This window comes from Anastrepha ludens, chromosome 6, assembly GCF_028408465.1.
Source record: "Anastrepha ludens isolate Willacy chromosome 6, idAnaLude1.1, whole genome shotgun sequence".
Lineage (NCBI taxonomy): Eukaryota > Metazoa > Arthropoda > Insecta > Diptera > Tephritidae > Anastrepha > Anastrepha ludens.
In genome coordinates, this window is record NC_071502.1 from 68,210,067 (window position 1) to 68,235,264 (window position 25,198).

Here is a 25,198-nt window from a genome sequence, read left to right on the forward strand (position 1 = left end):
GAAATAAGCTGTGAACCACTGTAGCTGATAGATTTCATATACATGTAAGGGCCCAATATTTTCTCTTTCAATTAAGGGGGGGGGGGGGGGGGTAGGGTCACAAAATCGAAATTTTTTTTCTTCACTCATCTTATAGTAAATCATTTCAAGAATGTTGTGTCACAATTTTAAGTGGATCGGAGCAGAACTCTCAAAGTTATAGCCTTTGTAGGCACTCTACCTCGAATGCGGAGCATCGATAATTTCTCAGAGTAATTTTTTCAAACGCGTTTTTCCCGAAACGACTTCTTAAAAGTCGGTGCCAATCACAACTCCGAAACTATTCAACCGATTCTTTTCAAATTTGGCACACGTTTTCTAAATCAAAAATACCTCCCCCCACACTGTTTTTGTTTTTTTTTTTAAGGTTGTTTTTCACTTACAAATATGGCGAAATTTTTCGCCAAAAATGCTCGTTTTACGTTTTTTTGCCACCAAAACTACAAAAATGAAAAAAAAAAATTTTATTAATGTGGGGGGGAGCATTACGTCATACTTTAACTGAAAAATTCGACTTTTTTAGTTTCAGATGATTCTATGACGAATGCCGATTGGCACCGCAGAGCACCTCTCGAAAAACATATCTCCAAAAAAACTCTGTCATGGGCTTATTTGTCAATATTTTATTATTAATATTTTTTAAAAACTTATTGAAAAGATGCACAATAACATGTAACTGATTTTATTAAAGTATCTTAAGCCATATTTCTGTAAAAAATTCACAAAAAAAGTGTTTTTTTTTTAGCGCTAAACCCTACCACCCCCTTAATAAAAATTGTCTAAAAAACATAAGCCAAGCCCTGACTGTTAAAAATTAACTTGATAAAAAATTCTTTGTATGGAAACTTTTCTGAAAATTATTTTAAAATCTAGCGTGTCTTTTTAGCTATCCAAAAAGGTATAATATTCTAGGGATATCGTAATTAAATAGTCTCCGCAAGTAGTCCAAAAATAACGAAATGTCGATTCCACTCAAAACCTGGCATAATTTAAATATTCTAAAAAAAAATCTGAAAAAAATTTAGGGAAAAGAATAAGAATTTGTACCAGGAATAGGGGCGGTCTTGTCGAGAATAAATTATAGTTTAATGAAATAAAAAGTGCAAATTGTTAAGTTTCTTGTTCTCCTTATGAAATTTTATCCATCACTAATTCAGCCCGCAATCCGAATATGTCTGCTTAAAATTTTTTTAATACAGTATATGTATGTACGTCGATGACTGCAATATTGTTTGCAAAGTTAAGGGATGTGTTCCCTCTGACGCCCCGGGAGTAACTTCACTATGTGTGAATTGAAAAGGGTTTGTTGATGAAGATGGCCAGTGTATCTGAAATCAGAAAACCAAATTATTTTGAGTAATCAATATTAGGCTGAAGAACCTAAAAAACATTATTGTATTATTTTTATTATTTAATAGGGGACGCCGTAGCCGAATGGGTTGGTGCGTGATTACCATTCGGAATTCACAGAGAGGTCGTTGGTTCGAATCTCGGTGAAAGCAAAATTAATAAAAAAAACATTTTTCTAATAGCGGTCGCCCCTCGGCAGGCAATGGCAAACCTCCGAGTGTATTTCTGCCATGAAAAAGCTCCTCATAAAAATATCTGCCGTTCGGAGTCGGCTTGAAACTGTAGGTCCCTCCATTTGTGGAACAACATCAAGACGCACACCACAAATAGGAGGAGGAGCTCGGCCAAACACCTAACAGAAGTGTACGCGCCAATTATTTATTTTTTTTTTAATAGCGGCCTATGAAATATTTTATGTATATAATTGACGCTCACATCCTGTTTGGATGTTTGGCCGAGCTCCTGCTTCTATTTGTGACGTGCGTCTTGATGTTGTTCCACAAATGGAGGGACCTACAGTTTCAAGCCCGCTCCGAACGGCAGATAATTTTATGAGGAGCTTTTTCATAGCAGAAATACACTCGGAGGATTGCCATTGCCTGTCTAGGGGCGGCCGCTATTAGAAAACATTTTTTTATTCATTTGGTGTTTGACGGAGATTCGAACCTACGTCCTCTCTGTGAGTTTCAAATGGTTGTCACGCACCAACTCATTCGGCTACGGCAGTCACCTATGAAATATTACACTAATTAATATAGCACACTAGCTATAGAGGTCTCGCAGCCTTGTAAAGCACATGCCTCGCTTTGTGAAGCTCGTTGTCGTTTTTGCTATTTTCTATTGGCAACCACCTGAGTATGTTGGAAGACCTTCACAAAAATATAATTATTTATATTAAACACGTCTTATCTATGTTCGAGTTTAATTTATGAAAGTAGTGATTTTTTTTTATTTCATAAACCAATTATCATTACACCTAACAAAAAAACTTATATAAAGTAGTGAATGGTAAAAATGTTGCAAAATAAACGAAAATAATTGTCATTTTCTTCGTCACATTGCTGTAAGGTGTGAAGGGCAAATTACTTATAGCGCGCCCTGATTTCCTAACGGTAAATATTATTATATCTATATTTTTTATATACTCATTTAGGGCTCAGTAAAATAAGTCAACTAACGAATATTTTATAACTGTGAATGTGTGTTTATCGAACGCCCGTATTTTTGACCGCTAGCGTTCAGTGCGAAAACAGCTTATGAATAACCAAATTAAAATGGTCTTTTGGGATTTTTATTATTTATTATGATGATTAGTCATCATTGCAGTTTGTCTACCTTTTGCGTGTATATATGTTCGTTCATACATATGTATAAATATATGTGTGTTTACATGCATATGTTTGCACATATATACATAATTATATTCGCTTTAGATTGTCTTTATTATGCCTCCACCTTCCGTTAAATGTTTTGTTTTGTTTGGTTTAAATATTTTTGTTTTGCTTTAATTTTCATCTCACACTTTGTTAAGACTTTTAAGTATCTTTATTATTTTTCTTTCGGCTACTCTTAATTTCCTTATTATGAATCTATACTATAAAGCGCAAAGCAGTACGCACGAGTGACGAAAACAGAAAAGATTTTTGGAGCCGTTATTCTGCTCTGAGGGAATTTGACAGAATCAGCTGATGGGCTGACGTTACGGGGTGTGTTTACAAAAAAACTGAAAATTGTATTGGTGATAGGAAAAAAAAGAGGTTGTCTGTAAAGTCGGTTTACTGACGATAGTTTAACGTGATAACGTCATAAGAAAATACTAATTGAATGGTTGCATTTTTCAAAAGAAAATTTTAATTTTATTTGTTTGATAGATATTTTGTATGGATATAGAGAATGAGTTAACATTAACATAACATAATATACTTTAACATAACATAACACAACATAACATAACATAACATCACATAACATAACATAACATAACATAACATAACATAACATAACATAACATAACATAACGTAACATAACATAACATAACATAACATAGCATAACATAACATAACATAACATAACATAACATAACATATCATAACATAACATAACATAACATGCTGTTCAAGCAAGGTAACGACGCATGAGCAAGATAACGACGCATTTTTGGTGCGTGCAGCTGGCTACATAGAATTATAAGACGTTATCACGTCAAAAAATAATAATAACATTAAAACAACAGGTATTATTAACAAACTTGGTTTTATTTTAAATTCTTCAAGTAAATCAAATTAATAATAATCAATAAGAAGGCATATGCAAATACAAATAAGTGAATTTATATATGTACATATGCGCATATACATATACATATACGCTCACTTAAGTAGGAGAGAGCAAGATGTCGAACGTTGCCGTTCGTTTGCTTTGTTTGCTTTGTCGTTCGTTCCGCGCTTTCGCTTGCAGTTCATTCAAGGTAACGGCAATGAGCAAGGTAACACTAATGAGCAAGGTAACACTAATGAGCAACGTAACGACACATTTTTTCGTGCGTGCAGCCTGTGAAATCGAATTATAAGACGTTATCACGTCAAAAAACATAGTCGCTTCGTTGGTATCTAAACAATGACTGTTTGGACGAGTGTGTGAATGCATGTGAAATGATATACGATTACGTTAGTGATATACATGTGAAATTGTCGTGCCGAATTCGGCTTCCGAATCTCCCAAGTGACGTGGCAGCCGATGTTTCCTTCACAATTTTCTTGGTAAGTTATGTAGCATGGTTACCCATGAGGGTACCCACTTGGGCGATAAATCAAGGAACGTCCTTTGTGATTCCATTAGATGCGAGATACTTTTTTTGCCATAGCCACTATTATTTCGTACTCTTACTAATAATAAATTTACTTCTTACGTTTTTTCATTTGAGATCTAAAGTTTTAAATGTTAGTAGAAAAGCTTAGGACCGCCAATTTTCCTTGGCATCTCTCAATATTTTTTGCTTCGTTCGAAATATTCTTACCGCACCTCCATTACAATTCATTTCATTCATCAAGAAAAGAAAAATAATCGCAAAATATCGCTAAAGCAACACTTTTGACGTGATAACGTCTTATAATTCGATTTAACAGGCTGCACGCACGAAAAAATGTGTCGTTACCTTGCTCATATGTAGTTACCTTGCTCATTAGTGTTACCTTGCTCATATGTAGTTACCTTGCTCATATTAGTGTTACCTTGCTCTTTAATGTTACCTTGCTCATTAGTGTTACCTTGCTCATATTAGTGTTACCTTGCTCATATGTAGTTACCTTGCTCATTGCATTGAATGAACTGCAAGCGAAAGCGCGGAAGGAACGACAAAGCAAACAAAGCAAACGAACGGCAACGTTCGACATCTTGCTCTCCCCTACTTAAGTGAGCGTATATATGTATGAATATGCGCATATGTACATATATAAATTCACGTATTTGTATTTGCATATGCCTTCTTATTGATTATTATTAATTTGATTCACTTGAAGAATTTAAAATAAAACCAAGTTTGTTAATAATACCTGTTGTTTTAATGTTATTATTATTATTTTTTTATTATATATGAAGGAAAAAATGTATGGTAATATTTACCATATCTATACTAATATTATAAAGAGGAAAACTTTGTTCGTTTGGTTGTAATGAATAGGCTCAAAAACTACTGGACCGATTTTAAAAATTCTTTCACCATTCGAAAGCTACATCACGAGTAACATGGATTATATTTTATTTTGGAAATAGGGCTCGAGATATAGGTCAAAACGTGGACCCGGGTAACCTTCGGATGTGTATGTACAATATGGGTATCAAATGAAAGCTGTTGATAAGTGCTTTAATACGGGGTAATTTTCATACCTATTGATGACTAGGGTCTGGAAATATATGCCAAAACGTGGACCCGCCGTGTCTTTGAACCGAATTAAACCAAACTTCCACACATTGTTAAGGAGGTATTGAAGATGGTTTCCGTATAGTTTGGATACCTATTGGTAGATAGGGTCTTGAGATATAGGTCAAAACGTTCACCCGGGTAACCTTCGGATGTGTATGTACAATATGGGTATCAAATGAAAGCTGTTGGTGAATGCTTTAGTACAGAGTATTTTTCATGCCGCTCCGTGACTGGGGTCTCGAGATATAAATCAAAACGTGGACCCGGGTAACCTTTGGTTGCGTATGTACAATATGGGTATCAAATGAAAGCTGTTGATAAGTGCTTTAATACGTGGTAATTTGTTATGTGATGTTATGTTATGTTATGTTATGTTATGTTATGTTATGTTATGTTATGTTATGTTATGTTATGTTATGTTGTGTTGTGTTGTGTTGTGTTGTGTTGTGTTGTGTTGTGTTGTGTTGTGTTGTGTTGTGTTGTGTTGTGTTGTGTTGTGTTGTGTTGTGTTGTGTTGTGTTGTGTTGTGTTGTGTTGTGTTGTGTTGTGTTGTGTTGTGTTGTGTTGTGTTGTGTTGTGTTGTGTTGTGTTGTGTTGTGTTGTGTTGTGTTGTGTTGTGTTGTGTTGTGTTGTGTTGTGTTGTGTTGTGTTGTGTTGTGTTGTGTTGTGTTGTGTTGTGTTGTGTTGTGTTGTGTTGTGTTGTGTTGTGTTGTGTTGTGTTGTGTTGTGTTGTGTTGTGTTGTGTTGTGTTGTGTTGTGTTGTGTTGTGTTGTGTTGTGTTGTGTTGTGTTGTGTTGTGTTGTGTTGTGTTGTGTTGTGTTGTGTTGTGTTGTGTTGTGTTGTGTTGTGTTGTGTTGTGTTGTGTTGTGTTGTGTTGTGTTGTGTTATGTTATGTTATGTTATGTTAAAGTATATTATGTTATGTTAATGTTAACTCATTCTCTATATCCATACAAAATATCTATCAAACAAATAAAATTAAAATTTTCTTTTGAAAAATGCAACCATTCAATCAGTATTTTCTTATGACGTTATCACGTTAAACTATCGTCAGTAAACCGACTTTACAGACCACCTCTTTTTTTTAAACTATAATTTGTTTGTTTACTTCGTGCTACTATGATTCGTGCATGCTGGTGTCGCAGTATCGAAATTTGCCATTTGAGCTTAGCATCATTTCTTTCTAGTTTATATGTAGTGTATTTTCTTGGGTTTTCCTCATCAGTATAACGATCGATTTCCCCGGGAACGATCCTGATTATTGATCATTGGAACACAGCTATGAATTAAGTGCTACCAAATTTTTCGTGGTCGTAGCGGAGAGTTTTATTCGGAACTTTTTACGAAGGAGTTCAGCTTGGAAAACTACCTTAATGACCACAATATTTTATTATTATTTAAAATAATAAGATACCCAACTTTCTATCTTTTTCAAAAATTGAACTTTGTTCAGTCATCTTGCGTCATTGTTCCGAAATACAAAAAATTAACAGCTTTAGATTGCTCTTTGTTGGTGCTGTCAGACTGTGAAACTCTTGGCAGTGTCAATAAAATGTATGTATAAACTCGACTAGATGCTTTAAACCATATTTTTCCGCCCTCTTCTTCGTTGTTGTCGTTATTGTTGTTGTAGCAATTCATCAAGCTCTAGTACGTTGTAGTCACCGGTCGTCCCCGTCTATCTCATCCAACGGTAGTCCCAGGAAACATGTTGTTTCGACGGGTTGGGTCCAAAGGGAGAGGTGAGTGGGTTTAAGAGTGGTTGGACTCCGATGATAGCATTCAGGGGGCGTGCGTATAGGAAAGGGGTAAGGGGTATACTCCCGATAAATCCCGTTCAATACCTGCCTACAGCTGTTGAAAAATACTTAAGAACGATACCCAGTTCTCTCCATTTGAAACTTTTCAATAAAATCACTTAAACGTTTTACATAATAGATTTTATTTTATAAATTTAAGGCTTTTTCAATCTGTATCAGTATGTTTATCTAAGAAAAATCTAATACAAAACTTCGACAACAATACTTAAGACCAAAAAAAGAAAAGTAATAGTCAAATCATAAAAAATGCACTTACTTCCTTCCATCTGGACCAACTCTGTTTATTTTCGTTTCATTGCTGAATAAAATATTACGCCACTGATTTTGAGACGTTTCGAGGAAACTCAATTCGGCGTTGTATTCTTCCGTGCCGGTCGACCGCGCTTCTGTCAATCGAAGCGCAACTGTTCTTTTCGTTATTGGCTTTTCCAGATGAACACAAATTTATCGATGGATGTCAGTAGTACTCTTCCCGGGGTCGTTTTTTGACAACCTAACGAACATCCTATCAATCTGGCAGTAGTCTTTTGCTCTTTCTTTTTTCTGCTGTTTTATACTCAAATAAATATTCCAAAGCATTCAAAACCATCGTTTTTCAAACGTTTAATTGTATTGAAATGTCTCTGTAAGATAACCTGGTCTTTTGCAACTCTATGATTGCTTTTCGAAGAACTGGGGTGCAATTTTTCCCTTTCAACATTATTAAATCGCTTCAACTAAAGTAAAGTGCTGAAGCAATACTCCAGATATTTTATTTTTCACTAACTAATCAATTGCAATATATATTAAAATTGGAGCTCCTACTAAAACGCAAAAAAATCGAAAGTAACCTTGTCCACCTCACCAACTTAATCAGACATTTCGTATAATAATTGTATCTTCGACTTTTACTTGATGTTTCTTCCTTCACAGCCATTTCTTTGTATGCTCACAATTTTTCATTGAGTAATGCGAATTGATTATTTTGTAAATATATTTCTATTTGCTTTATTCACATACAAGTGTATGTGAATAAGTGTATACACTAAGGTGGTAATTTTTTATATTTTGCGAAGCACGGTAGATTACCAGGTTTGGCCGTAACCACTGAAACCTCACCAACGTGTACTTTTTTAGTGTGCGAAATTTTTATTTTTGTCCTGAAGCCATGCCAGCTGAGTGCTCTCTCACAACCCAAGATGCACTTTGCACAGTACCTACATTTTAAAATCATTTAAATTTAAATGTTTTATTAACCGCTAATTATAGATAAATGAACTATTTGCATTTGGTGGTTTTTGGCTTTGGTTTTGCTCAATTTTGTGTGTCTCATGTCAAACAGAAACAACCTACATACACGTCGGTGAGTGTGGGCACTATAAGTTCGGCTGCCACGTCACCGGGAATTCGGCAGCAGAATTCCGCCCAACGAAGTAACATGAGTAGTTGTATCGCTGATATAATTTGTACGCCACCAACACAATCTCAGGGTTTTTCGTAAACAAACCGCGATCTTGACCCCGGTTACGTCAGCCAATCAGCTGCTTCCTTCAAAATCGCTGAGAGCCGGTTGATCTTGGCCACACCTCTACATTCTGTACAGCGTGGGCACCTCATTAATTCAATGCCGTTAACTTCATTATAATTAAATTGTCTCTCATCCTTATAAGTTGTCTCTCCGTAGCTTAAATGGGTGGCCTAAATAAAAAAAAATGTTTTTAATAAAATTCTATGAATACTTCAAGTGAATTTCAGGTACGAGTGTAACATAACCTCAACCATGACTATTAAGCCAAAATATCTCGAAAACCTGACGTACTGGGTGAATTTTGAGTTCAGATTAAGATTCAGTATGTGAAAAACCTTCAAAAACTGTAGTCTGGTTCATTGTTCTAAATCTGCGTCATTTGAAATTTTAATTTTTTTTTTCTTTAAATAATTCAGCATTTTTATTGATCAAAGCGCAAATTAGTCGATAAACTTAATTTTAAATGAAAAATGTGATTAGATCACCATAGAGGTCATTAACCGGCTAACTAATGAACCGCCTGTAATTGAAGCTGCAGCACACACGCCCCAGTCAAGAGGACCGAAGACAGGATCCACAAAACTAGTGTTGCTTGACGACCAGGTAAAAACAAAAAAAATTGTGCGCTTTTTACATTAAAATGTATTAAAATACATGCAAAAAGTATGACAGAAAGAAATAGAATTTTTAGAGAAGCAAGAGAAAGCGTTCTTGGAAACCTAAAAATTTAAGTAGCAAATAAGAAGTTATAGTGACTTAAAAAATTAATCTGATTGTATTCCAAAAAATAGTTCGTTTTTATTTCTTGTTTCTTAAGAAATGATTAAATTTAATTAATAAAATGAATTTAATATATGTGACCTGCTCTACGAAAAGGTACCTTACGTGCGAAAAAAGTTTTCGAGAAAACAGCAGTTAAAGTTTAAACTTCTAAAAAAATCAGTCTTTTTCGTATTTGTACTTTTCTTTTTTTTTACTTTTAACAAACTTTTAAGCAAATTATGACTTTCTGGTTTTCACCATTTTAAAGAGCCTTTCACACACTATTCGAATCAACAAAAAAGTGAAAAATGATTTTTTGACACGTAAGGTACCTTTTCATAGACCAGGTCACATATGATGAATGATCCCTTATTCCTTATGCTGCCCTGCAAATTATAGGATCAATTTCTTACTATGTTGACTCTAATTGTTGATCTGCATTTAAAATATTATCTTTGTACTGATTTGAAATGCTTTGATATGCAGAGCGCAGCAAGTATCAACACTTTTCATGGCTTTCTCTTGTGCATACTGCAAACCCCGAGCAGAAAGCAAACCAATAGAACTTGGTTCTCAACACTCTACATAGTGGTTCGGAATTCCTTAATTTAGCATGAATTTTGTTGAACTTAATTTGCAATGAGCCATCAAGCGTAATATGGAACGGTGTCATGATAAGTTTTCCTAGTGGATATTCCACATTACCTAAAAAGTAATTTTATGTATGTAGCTACATAACTATTTACATCTTAAATGAAGAGAGTAAGAACTGTCCCATGTGTTTGTGGGCATACTCTAGTCAATGATGATTTGAACCAGAATACCTGGCAACAGTAATGGTAATTTTCTGTTTATAAATTGTAAATTTAAGTAAAAAGTAAAGTAGATTACCAAAGATATGTAGATTACTAAAATGCAAGGAAAAAACTCACAATCATCATCAGGACTTAATAGCCTCTTCTTAAAGTATGATATAAATGATGTACAGGTGACCCCCGTATAACGCGGGAGTTAGTACGTTCCAAAAAATTGCCGTATTATGCGAATCCGTGTTATACAAAACAAAGGACTAGTACGAAAAGAGGGGTTAGGTTTAAAAAAAAAACATGCTATTATATTTTCATAATAAAGATTAAAATTTTCTTAAGAAGTAATATGAATTCAAAAATGTTTTCTTCGTCATCACTAAGTACTATTAACCGCGGGCGTTTTCTTTTTGGCAAGATATCCTCATCCTCTGAGCATTTTTCTGTATTATCTTCAGATCCATGCTCTACGTTTTGCAAAAAACTGTTATTTTAGATTGCTTGATTTTAGTTAAAAGATCTTTATAAATTTCCTTATATGGTGCTAAACACTTAGGAAGTTCTCTTGTAAACTTTGTGCCCTTTCATTTAAGGGATTTCCATTTAAGAAATATGACTCTAACTGTTTGGCTAAGTCTAGGCTTTTTCGATCAAATGTTCACTTTCAATTGACTCCGGCCATATTTTTTTCCAACAACCATTCGGTCGGTCGTCGGTTTTATTTCTCTGCTAGATGAGTTTATATATTAATTAGTCCAAAATTGTGAAGAGTTTCCAAGCCTCCTTAACGTCCACAAGCTCATCATCGATTTTGTTCAAAATCCATTGTAATGATCTTATGTAATTGGTTGAAGTAAAGCAGTTGTATTTGGAGGTGAAAAAAATATTTTGACATTTGGTTATTTATATCTTGCGGATGGCAGGGTGCATTTTCCAATATAAGTAGAATTTTAAAATCTAAATTTTTTTGTTTTCAACACTTGGTACAAAACAGTTTAAAACCATTTTTTCAATAATTCAGTAAACTCCCAATCTTTTTTATTTGCTGCCCAGTATACCTGTAAATTACTCTTTTTAAGTTGGGCATTTTTTCCACCAATGAGCAGTCTCGTCGGCATTAAAAACCTGGTGTGTTGAATATCAACCATCTTTAATAATTATTTTCAATTCCATTGGATAAATTTCGGCGGCTTCTTTATCGGCTGATGGACTTTCACCTTCTATTTTTAGGTTTTATAATGATAAACGATCAAACCACCCTTTGCTGGATGCAAAATCTGGATTACTAGCAATTTCTCAATTTTCCTTTAAGTAGTCGTAAATTTTCAAGGCTCTCGCTTTTAATAGCTATTATTACATTTCATGTTTTATTAGATTTTCGCCCACTTCTCGAACCGTATTAGAGTGAATCCGTGCTTTAGAAGTGCCGTGTTATACGGCGGTGTTCCCAATTATCGAACCGTGTCAGAGTGAATAAGTGCTATAGAAATACGATGGTTACCTGTACTTCCGTTCGTAGACCTTTGTTACGAACTTGCGTACCCTCAACAAAGCCGGAAATCCACTGAGCATACTCAGCAGGGTTGAATTTTGATTCACCGCGCAAAGGAATGGTGCTCGAAAATATTCAAAACTTCATTAAGAACTATTAAAAATGTGGGTTGTGCTAGGCCGACATTGAAATCATTACAGGCACATTTTTGGTAGCTCTCATCAGCGAAAAAGCGTAAAGCAGCACATAATTTTTTGATTGGAGGAATATCGGTAGTTAGCTTTGACTGCTTTAAGAAGTCTCGCGTCGCATTAAGCAAAGATATTAGTGCTATTTTATTGAATCTAAAATAACTAATGAAACTGTGAAAAAGACATAACAAAATTCGATATACTTGGGACTTGATAATTCTAAAGGACTAGACTGGTTTTTTGTTTTGCGCCGAATACGCACAAGCTGCAAATGTTCTTCGTCCAAATCATCAGAAAGGAAAACATTTCAATAGATATGCATACATATAAATGCGGCTACATGCATAAATTCTCACACCAATAATATTATTATAATACTTGCGTTCAATAATGCCAAAAAAATATCCATCATATGACAAAATTGAAAATTTAACGACAAGAAAATTGAAAATTTAACGGCAAAGTATATTTATGGTATTTTTTTGGACAACACAAAAATATATAAACAAACTCAGCTGATATGTCTTCTTCTATCGTTTTTTGTCACGGATAATAGATTATAGGTTCGGCTTGCAGCTGTGGTGAAAAAAGAAATCGAGGAGTAACTTCGGCTGCATGTCATAGGGGATTCGGCAGCATAATTCTGCCCGCTCATTTCACATGTATTCGCACTCTGGTCTAATCAGCCGTTCTTCAGACAGCAACGAAGCAGCATGATTTTTTTTCATTTATCACAAACACAATTTCAGTTTTTTCGTAAGCAAACCGTAGTCAGGACCCCGGTTACGTGAGCCAATCAGATGATTCTTTCAAATTTGCTGAGAGCCGGTTAACGGTCTGATATTGTCCACACCTTCTGAATTTGTTCCACCAGGGGTTTTTGAGCAAATGTTACGTTCGTAAACTTTTTTGCTTTTTTTACTTTTCGGTTACGCTCTTGATTTGGGTTTATGGCTTGTGAAGACTAATTTTATTATCGAACACAAGTATTTTAAAGAGGGAGACATGGTGACTTCCTGGATCTGGACGTTTAAGCTTTTATCCTGCGGGAAGTTTTATCTTTTTCAAAATTAAAAATCTTTCGATAGCTAAATTTAAGAAAAGTGATCATCTCATTTTGTCATTTCCGTGACCATATTTACTCGATAACTTAAGTTGAAGCTGCTTTGCAACCTAGAAAATCAACACGTGTTTCAGATTGTATTTACGTTTTATTTTATTTGTTAGAAAAGTATATATATACTCGCCTTCGAGTGCCCGATTTTAAATTGGTACTTACATTAGAATTGATCTTTAACCGATTCCCCAGTGCAATTATTCGACTCAGATTGGTGATACACATAAGGAAAATATCACAATCACTCCCTCTTTGAGATAAAAGGTGCTCATTCTTGCACTTACTCACAGGTAATGGACGTTTAAAAGATTTCCAATAATTGAATTTGCACCGACTATTAAATCAGTTAAAGCCTCATTGTTACAATGGCAGTGACATCCGAAACGAATTGGTGCATTAATTTGCCTTTCAGATAATTTGTTTTTAATTGTGGAAATAAGCACCACCCTAATGTGCATATATATTGTACATACTTGTGTTATAATGAATGAGCCCAAGGGGAAATATGATAATGACTCTTCTCGTGTACGAATGAATTCATATGTGTATGGAAACTACAGTAAGAAGGCACTTAGCAAAACAAAAAAAAAAAGAAACGAGAGAGAAATTTGACACGATTATTGTTTTATAATTGTATTTTGTAATTGTATGATACGTTAATGCATGCAGTAAGTTGTTGGTCGGCATTATACGAGTATATCATGTAAGCGATTACGTTGCAAATATCGTTTATTGATCAAGGTATCGTAAACATTTGTCTTTAAATTTGTAGGAGTATATTAGAAAACGCTTTATTTATTTTTAAAAGTGATGGCCTACGAAAGCTGCTTAGCGAATCATAAGTCACTAACTTCTTTATACATATGTACATTTTGTAAAGTTAGTGCCAAACTTTTTCCAACAGGATAATTGTTTATGGCTTTTTAGTAGTAAATTTGTTGGAGGAAAAAATTTTATTTAATAAATTGCAATTTAATTTATTTAATAATTTTTAAAATTAAAGATTTTTTTAAATGTAGTCTAGAAAAAAATTTTAAACTAGAAATGTCTTTTTTACCAGCTTGCCGCAAGAAAGAGAAAATCGAAAAAGCTAGTACCACATTACTGTAATATTTATTAAGAAATAATTGTGTGGAAATTAATTGAGCGAAAAACATGTTGCTTTCATAATTTTTAAATACGGTAAAAGTCATACATTATTACCCTACATATTTCCCATTGGGAGGTCCACATACGTACTTGCATGCCTTCATCCATACATTCATGCTTTTACTCTTTCGTCAGACATTTTTTTGATTTCTACGTGCTTTCAAATTGCAAACAACTTTGTGTGGATACGAAAGAAATGTATGAAATTGTGATTTAAGTTGTTGTTGTTGTTATGATTGATGGTAGGAACTTCAGACGGTATTAGGAGATCGAGTAGTTTGACGCTGGTGGTCAATAAATTGGTAAACGATTGTGTGAATTTTTATAAGCATGTGCATAATACTTACATACATACATATGCGCCTATGATATATATGCATACATATGTACACATGTATCTATACAAATATAATGTTACCTTTTACGCGGATTTTCTCGTGTGTCTAATCTTAAATACGTATATTTAGGTAGCTAAGCATTTCATAATGGGAAATTGTTGCATTTCGTAATTATTTTCTTGAGCTACATACATACATATGGACATACCATATGCCCCAGTTTTGGCTATTTGCTTATTTCTTATATAATTTTTTTGATAAAAATATAGTTCAAACTTTGTATAAAATTTAGAAAAAGATGCAGCGGGTAGTTTTCCTCTGTGCGGTACTTCCTATGCAAAAACTATATCGCAAGCAGCTTCCCCAATTATTTATGGGGAATGTTATGCTCGTACAAGAACAATAACTGTTCTAGTGGAAGAGTTAATTAACATGTACATAGCTAACTGGCAGGAGTATGGGACGTGCAGTGGCGTGCTGATTCTGCCCTTCCCTCTTGCTCTAATGCTAAAACCTTGTTGTGCATTATTTTAATATTGGGAAGAGCGCCTAAAGTAATGTGTTTAGGAATGTGCATATGTATGTATGTGCAGAGCTTGATGCAAATCATGGCTGTAACATGCACGCAGTGTACGCTTTCAATTTAATATTTCACAAACCCTGAGAGGCGCAGAGATCCGATCAGCAAATTAAATAATAAACAAAGGCGCAAACTGCTGCATGCATACAGTCGAAAAGAAAATTAATTATTTTTCCTATGAACTAATACATTTTTTAATACATTAATTTTACAGCGATTCTGTGCAATTTTACTCCTTCGTACTCACAACGGACGACTCTAAATGGCGCTTTGGTTTCTGTCGTCATGACCCAAAGACGGACACCGCAATGGTCTTAATCACATACTTGCCATGGCACGACACATTTTTGCGATTGTTGGCGTTGCTGGCCGAGTTGCGACGTAATGATAACAATGCCACTGATGAGTTTCGCTTATTTATCGCCGAAGTATACAGTCGTGGTGTGCCCGATCCGGGTAAAAGTGTCAAAGTATTGTATAATGGCGGTCAAAATGTAAGCTCACAAATTCACACTCCAACGCTTTACACTGAATGCAATTGTAACGATTTAATCTAATCAAATAAATTTTTGCTCGTTTGCTTGCAGAATTTCGTATTGGAACGACCGTTGCAGTTTCAATTGCCCAGCATACCCGAGAATGTAAGCCAAAGTCTAGGCGAGATAGACTTAATTGAACGTTATTTTTTTCAACATCTACATACATACTTATATGTGTCATTAATGATAATGTGTTGTTTTTTGTGTTTTTTTATTTTCTCATTCATTTCCAGCACAATTTAAATCTGTATTATAATTTTGTGGATCCAAAGAATATGATTGATGTATTCGCTGCGATGTTGGCAGAGCGACGCATCATTTTTACATCGCGACGTTTGGATCGCTTGTCGTCGTGCATCCAGGCGGCGAATGCGTTTCTTTATCCTATGGTGTGGCAACACATTTTCATACCAGTGCTGCCGATGAAATTAAAAGACTACTTGAGCGCGCCAATGCCATATCTAATTGGTGTGCCACAAATAGTTCTCGACACGGTCGGTAAAAGATAAACTGAACATAAGCATGTACTTATACTTATATATACGTATATGAATATTACGCTCCTTAATTCTCGCATATTTTTTTATATTACTACCGTTACAATTAAATCCTAATTTCAATTAAATAAATTTTTTAAATTTGCAGATGACACCCGAAGAGCTCGGCGATGTAGTGATACTTAACTGTGATAAAAAATGTTTCGAAAGTCCTTTCGATGATGTACGAGAAATGCCAGCCGATATTGTGTCGCATATGAAGAAGCAACTCAGTCATTCTCATGAGCATATCGGCGATCGTGTTTCGAAAATATTTCTTGGCGTACTGGTACAACTGATAAGCGGTTATCGCGATGCTGTGGAGTTTCGGGGAGTGGGCAAAACATTTAACCGCCATAAATTTATTGAATCTCGACCCAAACATTTGCGACCGTTTTTAACGAAAATGATGGATCTACAAATATTCCAACAATTCATTGATGAACGCCTACAAATGCTCAACACTGGGTTAGGTTATTCGGATGAATTTGAAGTGGAAGCAGCGCGTTTTTCGGAGAAAATGAAGAAGCGAAGACACTATGAATTTCTGAACAATGTTAGGGAGAAGGTGAGCGTTCATAAAGTCAAGCTTAAGTTAGACGTTGCTAGAATTTGTTTATTTTTAATCGCGCTTGCAAGTAGGAATTTATGTGAACGAAAAAACGAAAGCAATGTTGCTTGTTGCTTGAAAATGGTGGGGGAACGAGGCTAAAAAGTGCAAATAGATAAATCGAAAATTGCTATTGCTTCTACTAGTTAGTTAACATACAATGTTCATTTCGTATTTGTTTCAGAGGTTTTTGGTTCGTTGTCATAGTAGGAGCATTCAGATCAAGTCATAAATGTTTTAGGTAACATTGACGTAATTTTGTTTTTGTAATTGCCAATTTTTGTAATTTCCAAAAGCAAAAAAGAAGTGCACGTTATTTTTTATCCATATACCGAGCCACTACGACAATGGAAAGTTAAGGTGGTATTTTATCATTAGAAGCATTTTTAGTCATTCATATCCACATACCAGTAAAATTAATTTCGTTCATTTGCCATAACATTGGGTTTACCGTTTGCAATATAGATCATTTATATTAACTAGACATTGAAGAGCTACTAAAGAAAATTGGTTACATAGGAAATAAAAAATCAAGTAAATCAATCAGATAGATAAAAAGAAAATTAAAAATAAAAATTATAACATTGAACCAGAGTTAACAAATTTAAACTTCTCGTTAAACAAATAAAAAAGTGTGAAAAATACAATAAATAAAATGACATGAAGAGAAAACATTTAATAAATTAACCAAAAAAGCAGATTACTAAAATATCATTGAGTAATATGCAAAACTAGTTTAATTAAAATATAACTGAAAAATTTAAAATCTCTTAAAAGGGAATAGAAAATTCTGAAAAAATTAAATCTTTTATTTGATCAGACAAATAAATGCTTAGTAACAAACAAATAAGCAAAGATTGAAAATAATTCTCTAACCACAACAAGACAAAAAAAAAATCAAATAAAAATATGTGTCTTAACCAAAAACTTCTAAGAGCATTTAAGTGAAAGAAATATTTTACTTTGCAACGTAAATCACATCTATTGAACAATATAAAAAACAGATATTTGTTTGAATGTTATGCAAATGTTAAATGTTACTGTTGAAAATAAGTTTCAGTGAACACCAGAAAAATCAAACAGCAAAGGTTTTTCTCAGACAAAATAAAAGTTATTTTTGTCTTTGAATTTTTCTTTCAGTGAATGGTTGAATATTTCTCTTAGTATTTATGTTATTTTAAAAATCTTTGAAAATGTTGATGGATATTTTCGGACTCTTAAAATAACATACATTCATGTTGATTTGACGATAATGATTAACAACATAAACTTAACCTAAAATTTAATTAACTAAGGAAAATAAATTAATGTGTTCGTGAGAAAGATTCTGCCGAAGTTTTATGCACATGTGTGCGTTGGTGACGGCGATTATCGCAGACGATGGAAAGGCTTTAGGGTAATATATGTAGATAAAGTTATGTTAGCTCGGTTATGACGTTCTAATGGGCGCTAATGTCCCAATCGAAACTAATTGAGGCGAAAGAGTAAGGACTTGACTTCACTTGATGTGTCTAGTTGAGGCCAGTTAGCACGCGGAAGAAACGAAGAATGCTAATCAAAATAAAATGAAAGTAATAAAAAAAAATAAATAATATGCATACTAAACTAAATTCAATTCAAAAAACGTAAAAAAATATTATAATAATAAATTAAATAATCGAATAAATAAATAAAATAATTAAAAGGAATTTTAAAAAATAAAATAAAACAAACTGCACATCAAAATCAGTAAATGTAATTTTACTAAATTGCATCATTAATCAATAAAATAAATTAGAAAATAAGAACAAGTACCGTATAGTACCAGACCCGAATTTATATCCGGCCAAGAACTGCCACTCCCACAGCATTTCTCAAACATTTATGGGGAATGCTTATGTTGTTACAACAACAACAACATAAAATTGTTATTGTTTACAGTTATACCTATGTGCAGTGTTTAGTTATAGTGTAATATATTTAGTCACATAAAATTCAACATTTTTAGACTGGGATATAAAAGTTAACAAAACCATAGAATTCATGTCAAATCGAATAATCGGTCAAAATTGTATGCCTTTAAAATATTGTATAAAATGCCTGATCAGTATTTACTGAATTTAAACCTCTTGGCATAGGTTCTACCAAGTTTTTACATATGTCTGGTGAAATATTGTACCATTTGCTTTTAAGAGCTTCCTTAAGTTCGTTTGTGTTCGGAAAAACTTTATTTTTTAGGTTTTCTGAATAAATGGAGCAGACTCTTAATAAATGACAAACATCTTTTTTCCGGAACTTAATTAATTCATAGTTCCAAAATTCTGTTTTCCATTCTAATAAAATATTGTTTCGACATATTTGCAATTCTCGTCTATTGTCATAAGATTTACCAAAATAAATTGATGCACCATATTTTAAAGCATTGTTTATCACTAAGAATTATTGAAATTCACTAATAACTGCAATAACTAACTCAATTTTGTTGCAACGTTACGAAATTACTGCACCATTCATAGAGCAAAATAAGAAAAAACTTTAAACTTAGTTCCCCTGCTAATGGTAATTCATGATCAATGTTATTGTTATTGTTATCATTATCACACCTGTATGCGCTCTACTTTAGCAAACTGTGCTTGCAATTGTTATTCTTTTCCATGCACGGGACCTTAAGCAACTTAACCAACAAAAACTTGAGCAACGAACTTGATTAGTATAATACAATGACTTTTACATAACTTCAAACGCATTGATGCGAACTCGTGCGCAGTCTAAGCTCTTCGGATATGTAACAAGAAGTTTTAGGTAAACAATATCAAAAATACAGAGCGGGAATTTTTTTACTAAATACCTAAAAATTATTTTGTAAAAAAAATATATATATATTTTGATTAATTGGAACCTTTATTTTGACCTTTACGCGCTCCATTGCTTGACTGTTCGTATACTGCAGCTCTCTAACTTACAACTGTAAAATATGATTGACATACGACGCTATTTCCAAAATTAAAAATCTTCCGATAGGGTGATTAATTTTGCGTCACTTTGTCTAATGTTAATTCTCGCTCTTTTGCTTGCTTAAAAAAATTCAAAATGCAAGCTAAAAGTAAAATGTTTGTATATTGTATGTCAGTGAACATCTGTAGACTTAAACCATTTTGAATTATCTCAAAACTCGCCAATGAATTTTGTCCGGTTAAATTGGTCATACACGCCAATATGCGGCATTTTGACAACACAAAATAAGTCAAAAATATTTAATCAATAGATTAGTATAAAGGAATTAGCACGGTGGAGGCAAAATGCGAAAATATCTCGGAAAGATGATTCTCTGATCAAATGAACTATTCAAATTGATCCCACAGTCTCTTCGAGTGAAATAAGGAAACAGTGTTTACCAATTAGTGAACGCACAATTAAAAGGATAGCAGTTCAGACGTCCGACGAGATAGCATTTTTTTCAGCAAAAAGTGCGAAGGCCAGGGTAGAATTTGCGATAGCTCATCTCGATGGGAACGCTCAGAAATGGAAGACCGTTTTATTCTCTACGAATCGAAGGATAGTATTAAATAGTGATTGGAGGTTTTGAGTACGTTTGAGAATCGAGTGCTTCGGTGATCGGAGTGATTCTTTTAAGAATCGTATTCTTCTAAAAGTATCGATTACTTTATTTGAAATCTGGCAGTACTTTATGTTTTATATAGGTCTTCAATTTGAAAAGAAAACAACTCAAAAAGTAATCGATTGGCCTGTATATCCCTTTTTAGATGTTCGACCAAGCTCTTTCTCTACTTTGTGGTATAAGCCTTGATGTTTGTTGTTCCAAAAATAAATAGAGATACAGTTTTATGCCGCCCTTGAACGACATATGGTTATTATGAGGAGCTTTTTTTCTTAATTGATCATTACTTAGCGTATTTTCTTGAGTTATCCAGCTTAGTTTTCCGATCAATTCCCACGGGAATAATCCGGATCATTTTTATGGGTATTGGCAGCACTGAAATAAAAGCTCCCTCTTTGGTAGTAAAAAAATATAATTATTTGTGATAAGTATACTTCCGGGCATTGAAAAATTAGACTGAGAAGAAATACGATCAATGCTTACACCCTATCTCTACCCTATTGAAAAATTACGATTGATTGTAAATTAAGAAAACATATAGGAGAAACTGTAAAATCAAGGATGAGCTTTTCGAAGTTATAAAAATTGCTAAGGGTGGCATTTCACAGGGAATGATCAATAATTTAATGTGTTGCATGCCTAAAAGATGATCTCAGTTGTAGAAAATGTTGGATAGGATAGGTTTTTTTTTCAAACCTTTGAAAGCAGTGCTTTAGTTCTGTCCAGTTAACTTTCTTAATTAAAAAAACTAAATAATCAGTATGATATCTTAAAATTAATAAGCAACTGAGTTAAAAACGTAGACATTTTTTTCGTTACTATTTTACAAAAATTAGAGAGTGCTTTGGGTTTGACCAATACTGTAAATATGTACTCGTATATTCTTGCCTAATAAGTAGTCTGATGAAACTAACATTCAAATATACTTATGTAAATGTGTACCTTCATTTACTGCAAACCGACTTCATATGCATACGTATTTTAACTTCTTGCAAACTATTACCTGATACACACACACATACATAAAAATGTGTTTGCCTACGTATTTTTCATATAGTTTTTTATTTGTTTTCTCATATTGAATACTTTTTTTGTTAAAATTTATTTAATTTATTTTTACAGTACAGTGCGGTATGTCAGAAGTTTGCGAAAACAAATAATCTCTCAAACCATTAAATTGCAAAAAAGAAAAACAAAAAAAAAAACAAATACAAATACAAATGTTGTGAAAGAAGGAAAAGTTCCTCCGTCACTCAGATCAACCACAAATGAAAAAAATATATATTACACTCACTTCCAAAAGTTCGTAAATTTTCTTTTCTTAAATTTTTTTCTTTGCTTACCTAACAAATGAATTTAGTATGTGTTTAATATCTTTTTTTATAAAATGTAGTACTAAAATGTTGCTTTATTTTGTAGTTAAACATTTTGTTTATTTACTTATATTTATATTTTCATTATAAGAACACAAATAACGTAGAAAATTGTATATACGGACAGTGGTGGCCAAGTCATATGTAGCAATTGCCCTATTATAAAATATGATAATTACATATGTTTTTTTTTATTTAAATTTTGTAGAATATTAATTGCAAGTACAATAATTGGCGCGTACACTTCTGTTAGGTGTTTGGCCGAGCTCCCCCTCCTATTTGTGGTGTGCGTCTTGATGTTGTTCCACAAATGGAGGGACCTACAGTTTCAAGCCGACTCCGAACGGCAGATATTTTTATGAGGAGCTTTTTCATGGCAGAAATACACTCGGAGGTTTGCCATTGCCTGCCGAGGGGCGACCGCTATTAGAAAAATGTTTTTATTAATTTTGCTTTCACAGAGATTCGAACCAACGACCTCTCTGTGAATTCCGAATGGTAATCACGCTCCAACCCATTCGGCTACGGCGGCCGCCAATTTTTCATAGCAACTCGAAAAATGGGTGGACAAAACAAATGCAACTCGCAAGCTTAAAGCTTCATTATTATAGCGGTATTTTACTCTCACTCTCAGTTTTGTTGCCACTGGAAATAATTTGTAATTGTTATTAGTATTTATTATTTTTTTATAAGCAAAGAAACGCGGCTTACGCGTGGTGCGTGGTGATTCGCAATGTCTTAATCCAAGAGTTATCGACAGTGATGCCAGGTGAGCTTGTGAAACCAAAAGGCTCTGAGGGATTGCCAGCTTGGCTTAGCAAGAACAATAAAACAATGCCGGGGTTAATTTTGCCAATAAGCGCTTCCCAAATCAATAGCGTGAAGAACTATACTACGGCTAAAAAAATTTGGACGGTATTGAAAGAAATACACGAACCGATAAGCCTGTAGTGACATTATTTAAAAGGCTTTTAAATCTTCGTATGAATGAAGACGATAATGCACAACAGCACACACTGAGTTTCAGCGAGTTAGTTGATAAGTTGCCCGAAAATGGTATAGCTTTTCAGGAAAAACTTTGTTCAATAACGTTGTTGGCCAACTTACCCATTTCTTACCAAAATTTTGTATTTGCACTAGAATCGCCTGACAAACTTCCAACAATATCTGTTAAAATTAATTAAAGTGTTTAAATTTTGCTCAAACGCAACCTGGGTTTTTCAGTTGGCAAATTGACAGCTTTTCTCTTCAGTGATGTGCCCAAAGTTAATTGAATAGGCAGCGATGAAATGAGTTATGGACAGTCCAACGATATGATCCTCGTTATTGTAAGAAAACAGTATAGCACAGGTGGTGTAATTGTGTGGTGCCGCGCATTGGGGTCAACGCCATGGCATAAAATTAATGCAATATGCAGTAAAAAAAAATTTTAGATACTGTTATGCATCCATATGCGGGGTGGAAATGCCATTGCAATAGGTTTACCAACAGGGAAATTACTCAAGGTACACGGCTAAATCTGTTAAGTTATCGTTTAGCGCCCAAAATATCACGTCTTTAAATTTTTTTTTTTAAATTTTTTTTTTTTGCATTTTTTTTTATTTGATTTTTTAAATGAAGAACCTTTCAAGAATATTCTGTGAAAATTTTAGATGAATCGGAGCAAAACTTACAAAGATACAGCCATGTAAGTGTTGCTACCTACCTGGCTCAACCGCGCGCCATTTGTACTTTAAAGCGTTTTTCCCACAACTTACGTTTTCAAAGCCGGTGCCCCTCATAACTTTGAAACTACTGCACCGATCCTTTTGAAATTTTGAACACTTTTTTTGTAGATGTTTTACAAGGTAACGCCGAAGTTTTTTTCGAATTTGTTGATACTTTTGTTTTTACGGTAACTAATTCACCGATTTTTTACGCGAAAATGGTGTTTTTGACTTTAACGTGTTCCCAAAAATCGAAAAATTTTTAATTTCAAAAACCCCTCCCGGCGATACCCGGAGAAAACGATTATCTAACGAAATAACTTTGGTTTTTTGATTTCAGATGATTTAACACCGAGTTATGAGGGGCACCGCAAAACTACTTTTTTTTGAGATGCGTCCGAATAATTTCTGCCATTACCGTATTTTTAAATATTTTTGGATGAAAATATCACAAAATATACTTCAAATGCTATAGTTTTATGTAGTAAAAGATTTGACGAATAAATTTTAGCTGTGTCATCAAAAAAAAAACAATCATAAAAATGTGCCTTTTTTCCATGAATTAACGTTAGCCGTTAAAAGTTCGGATACCAAACTAAAATAATTTTACTTTCAATCAACATTCTTCAAAATTGAACTAAAAATATGATTTGTCCATCATTGTATAAATGATACTATAGCGCGCACCATACTATTAATATTACTTTAAATTAGTTTACTAATAATCATAATGCACTTGATAAACACTTTACACCTTATTATAGATGCAGATATACATATCTACATATATATCTACCGAATTTCTAATGATAAACGTTTTTTTCAATAACTATTACAAAGACGACAAGTCCGGATTGATATTTTTTTAATTATTTCCTCTAAATGTTGACCGTTGCGTCGGATACACTCTTGTTTGAACCTAATAGTGGGTTCTGTCCCTTAGGTGACCACTAGTGGCAATTTTACTTATTTACACTTCCTATTGAATGAAAATCGGCTTCTTCAATCCAAAAAATAGTGGTTGCCCTTACGAAATCGCTACAACATTGGAAGCCCACTCTCTTGCGCAGAGGCTGACGCCGCTTATCGTGCAAACTTATAGCGGCGAATTCAATATTTTTATTTATACTCGATGCCCGGTGGGACGATGGCTGTTTGCCACCGAACTTTCGCACCCATGGACGAATCAAATCTTCATTTAGGACATCACGTATACAACGAATATTGTAACGTGAACAAAATCTACCACGAGCAGTTGCAAGCGAATCTTTGGCCTTGAAATACGCTTAGATTGCGAGCGCTCGTTGTTCATCTGTCCACTGCGATATTGTGACTAAATAACCCGCAAAAATAATGAAGCTAACGTGGTCCTCTCCCCGTCATACGTTCAACGGCTAGAGAGAAATTTTAAATTTAAAACATAATTGTCCCACCGGACATCCTATACTACCTCTATTCTCTAACTGTCTAACCGTAAAATTCGTCCATAATTTTTTGTGGAAAGCTGCTGAAGTGGCAGTCATTGGCCGAATTTCGAGCCAAATTGTTGTGATAACATTGTTGTTGTCTGTAATACGCAGGTTTTTTTTTAATTCTGATGGAAAATTTTGCAATTTTTGATGAACATTTTTCGAATTGTTATAAATCGTATCAAGGCTTGAAACTTTAAGTTATATGACATTTATTGTAGAATGAATTATGTATATTTTTATAAAAAACTATTATGAAAATGAAAAACAGAAAAGTATTCAAAATGGGCCCA

At 33.8% G+C, this 25,198-nt stretch overlaps 1 protein-coding gene across 10 annotated transcripts in view; it reads left to right on the forward strand.

The window, feature by feature from the left end:
* LOC128866374 (DENN domain-containing protein 1A) overlaps positions 1-25,198 on the forward strand; it is an 84,814-nt gene that overhangs the window by 7,453 nt on the left and 52,163 nt on the right. For 9 of the 10 annotated variants that reach the window (XM_054107056.1, XM_054107055.1, XM_054107051.1 and 6 more), the window contains 4 exons: positions 15,289-15,568; positions 15,662-15,715; positions 15,847-16,107; positions 16,259-16,717. In XM_054107056.1, the coding sequence (XP_053963031.1) occupies positions 15,289-15,568; positions 15,662-15,715; positions 15,847-16,107; positions 16,259-16,717 (1,054 nt within the window). Of the gene's footprint in view, positions 1-15,288; positions 15,569-15,661; positions 15,716-15,846; positions 16,108-16,258; positions 16,718-21,479; positions 21,660-25,198 lie in introns of all 10 variants that reach the window. The other variant, XR_008454929.1, reaches the window with a different exon arrangement.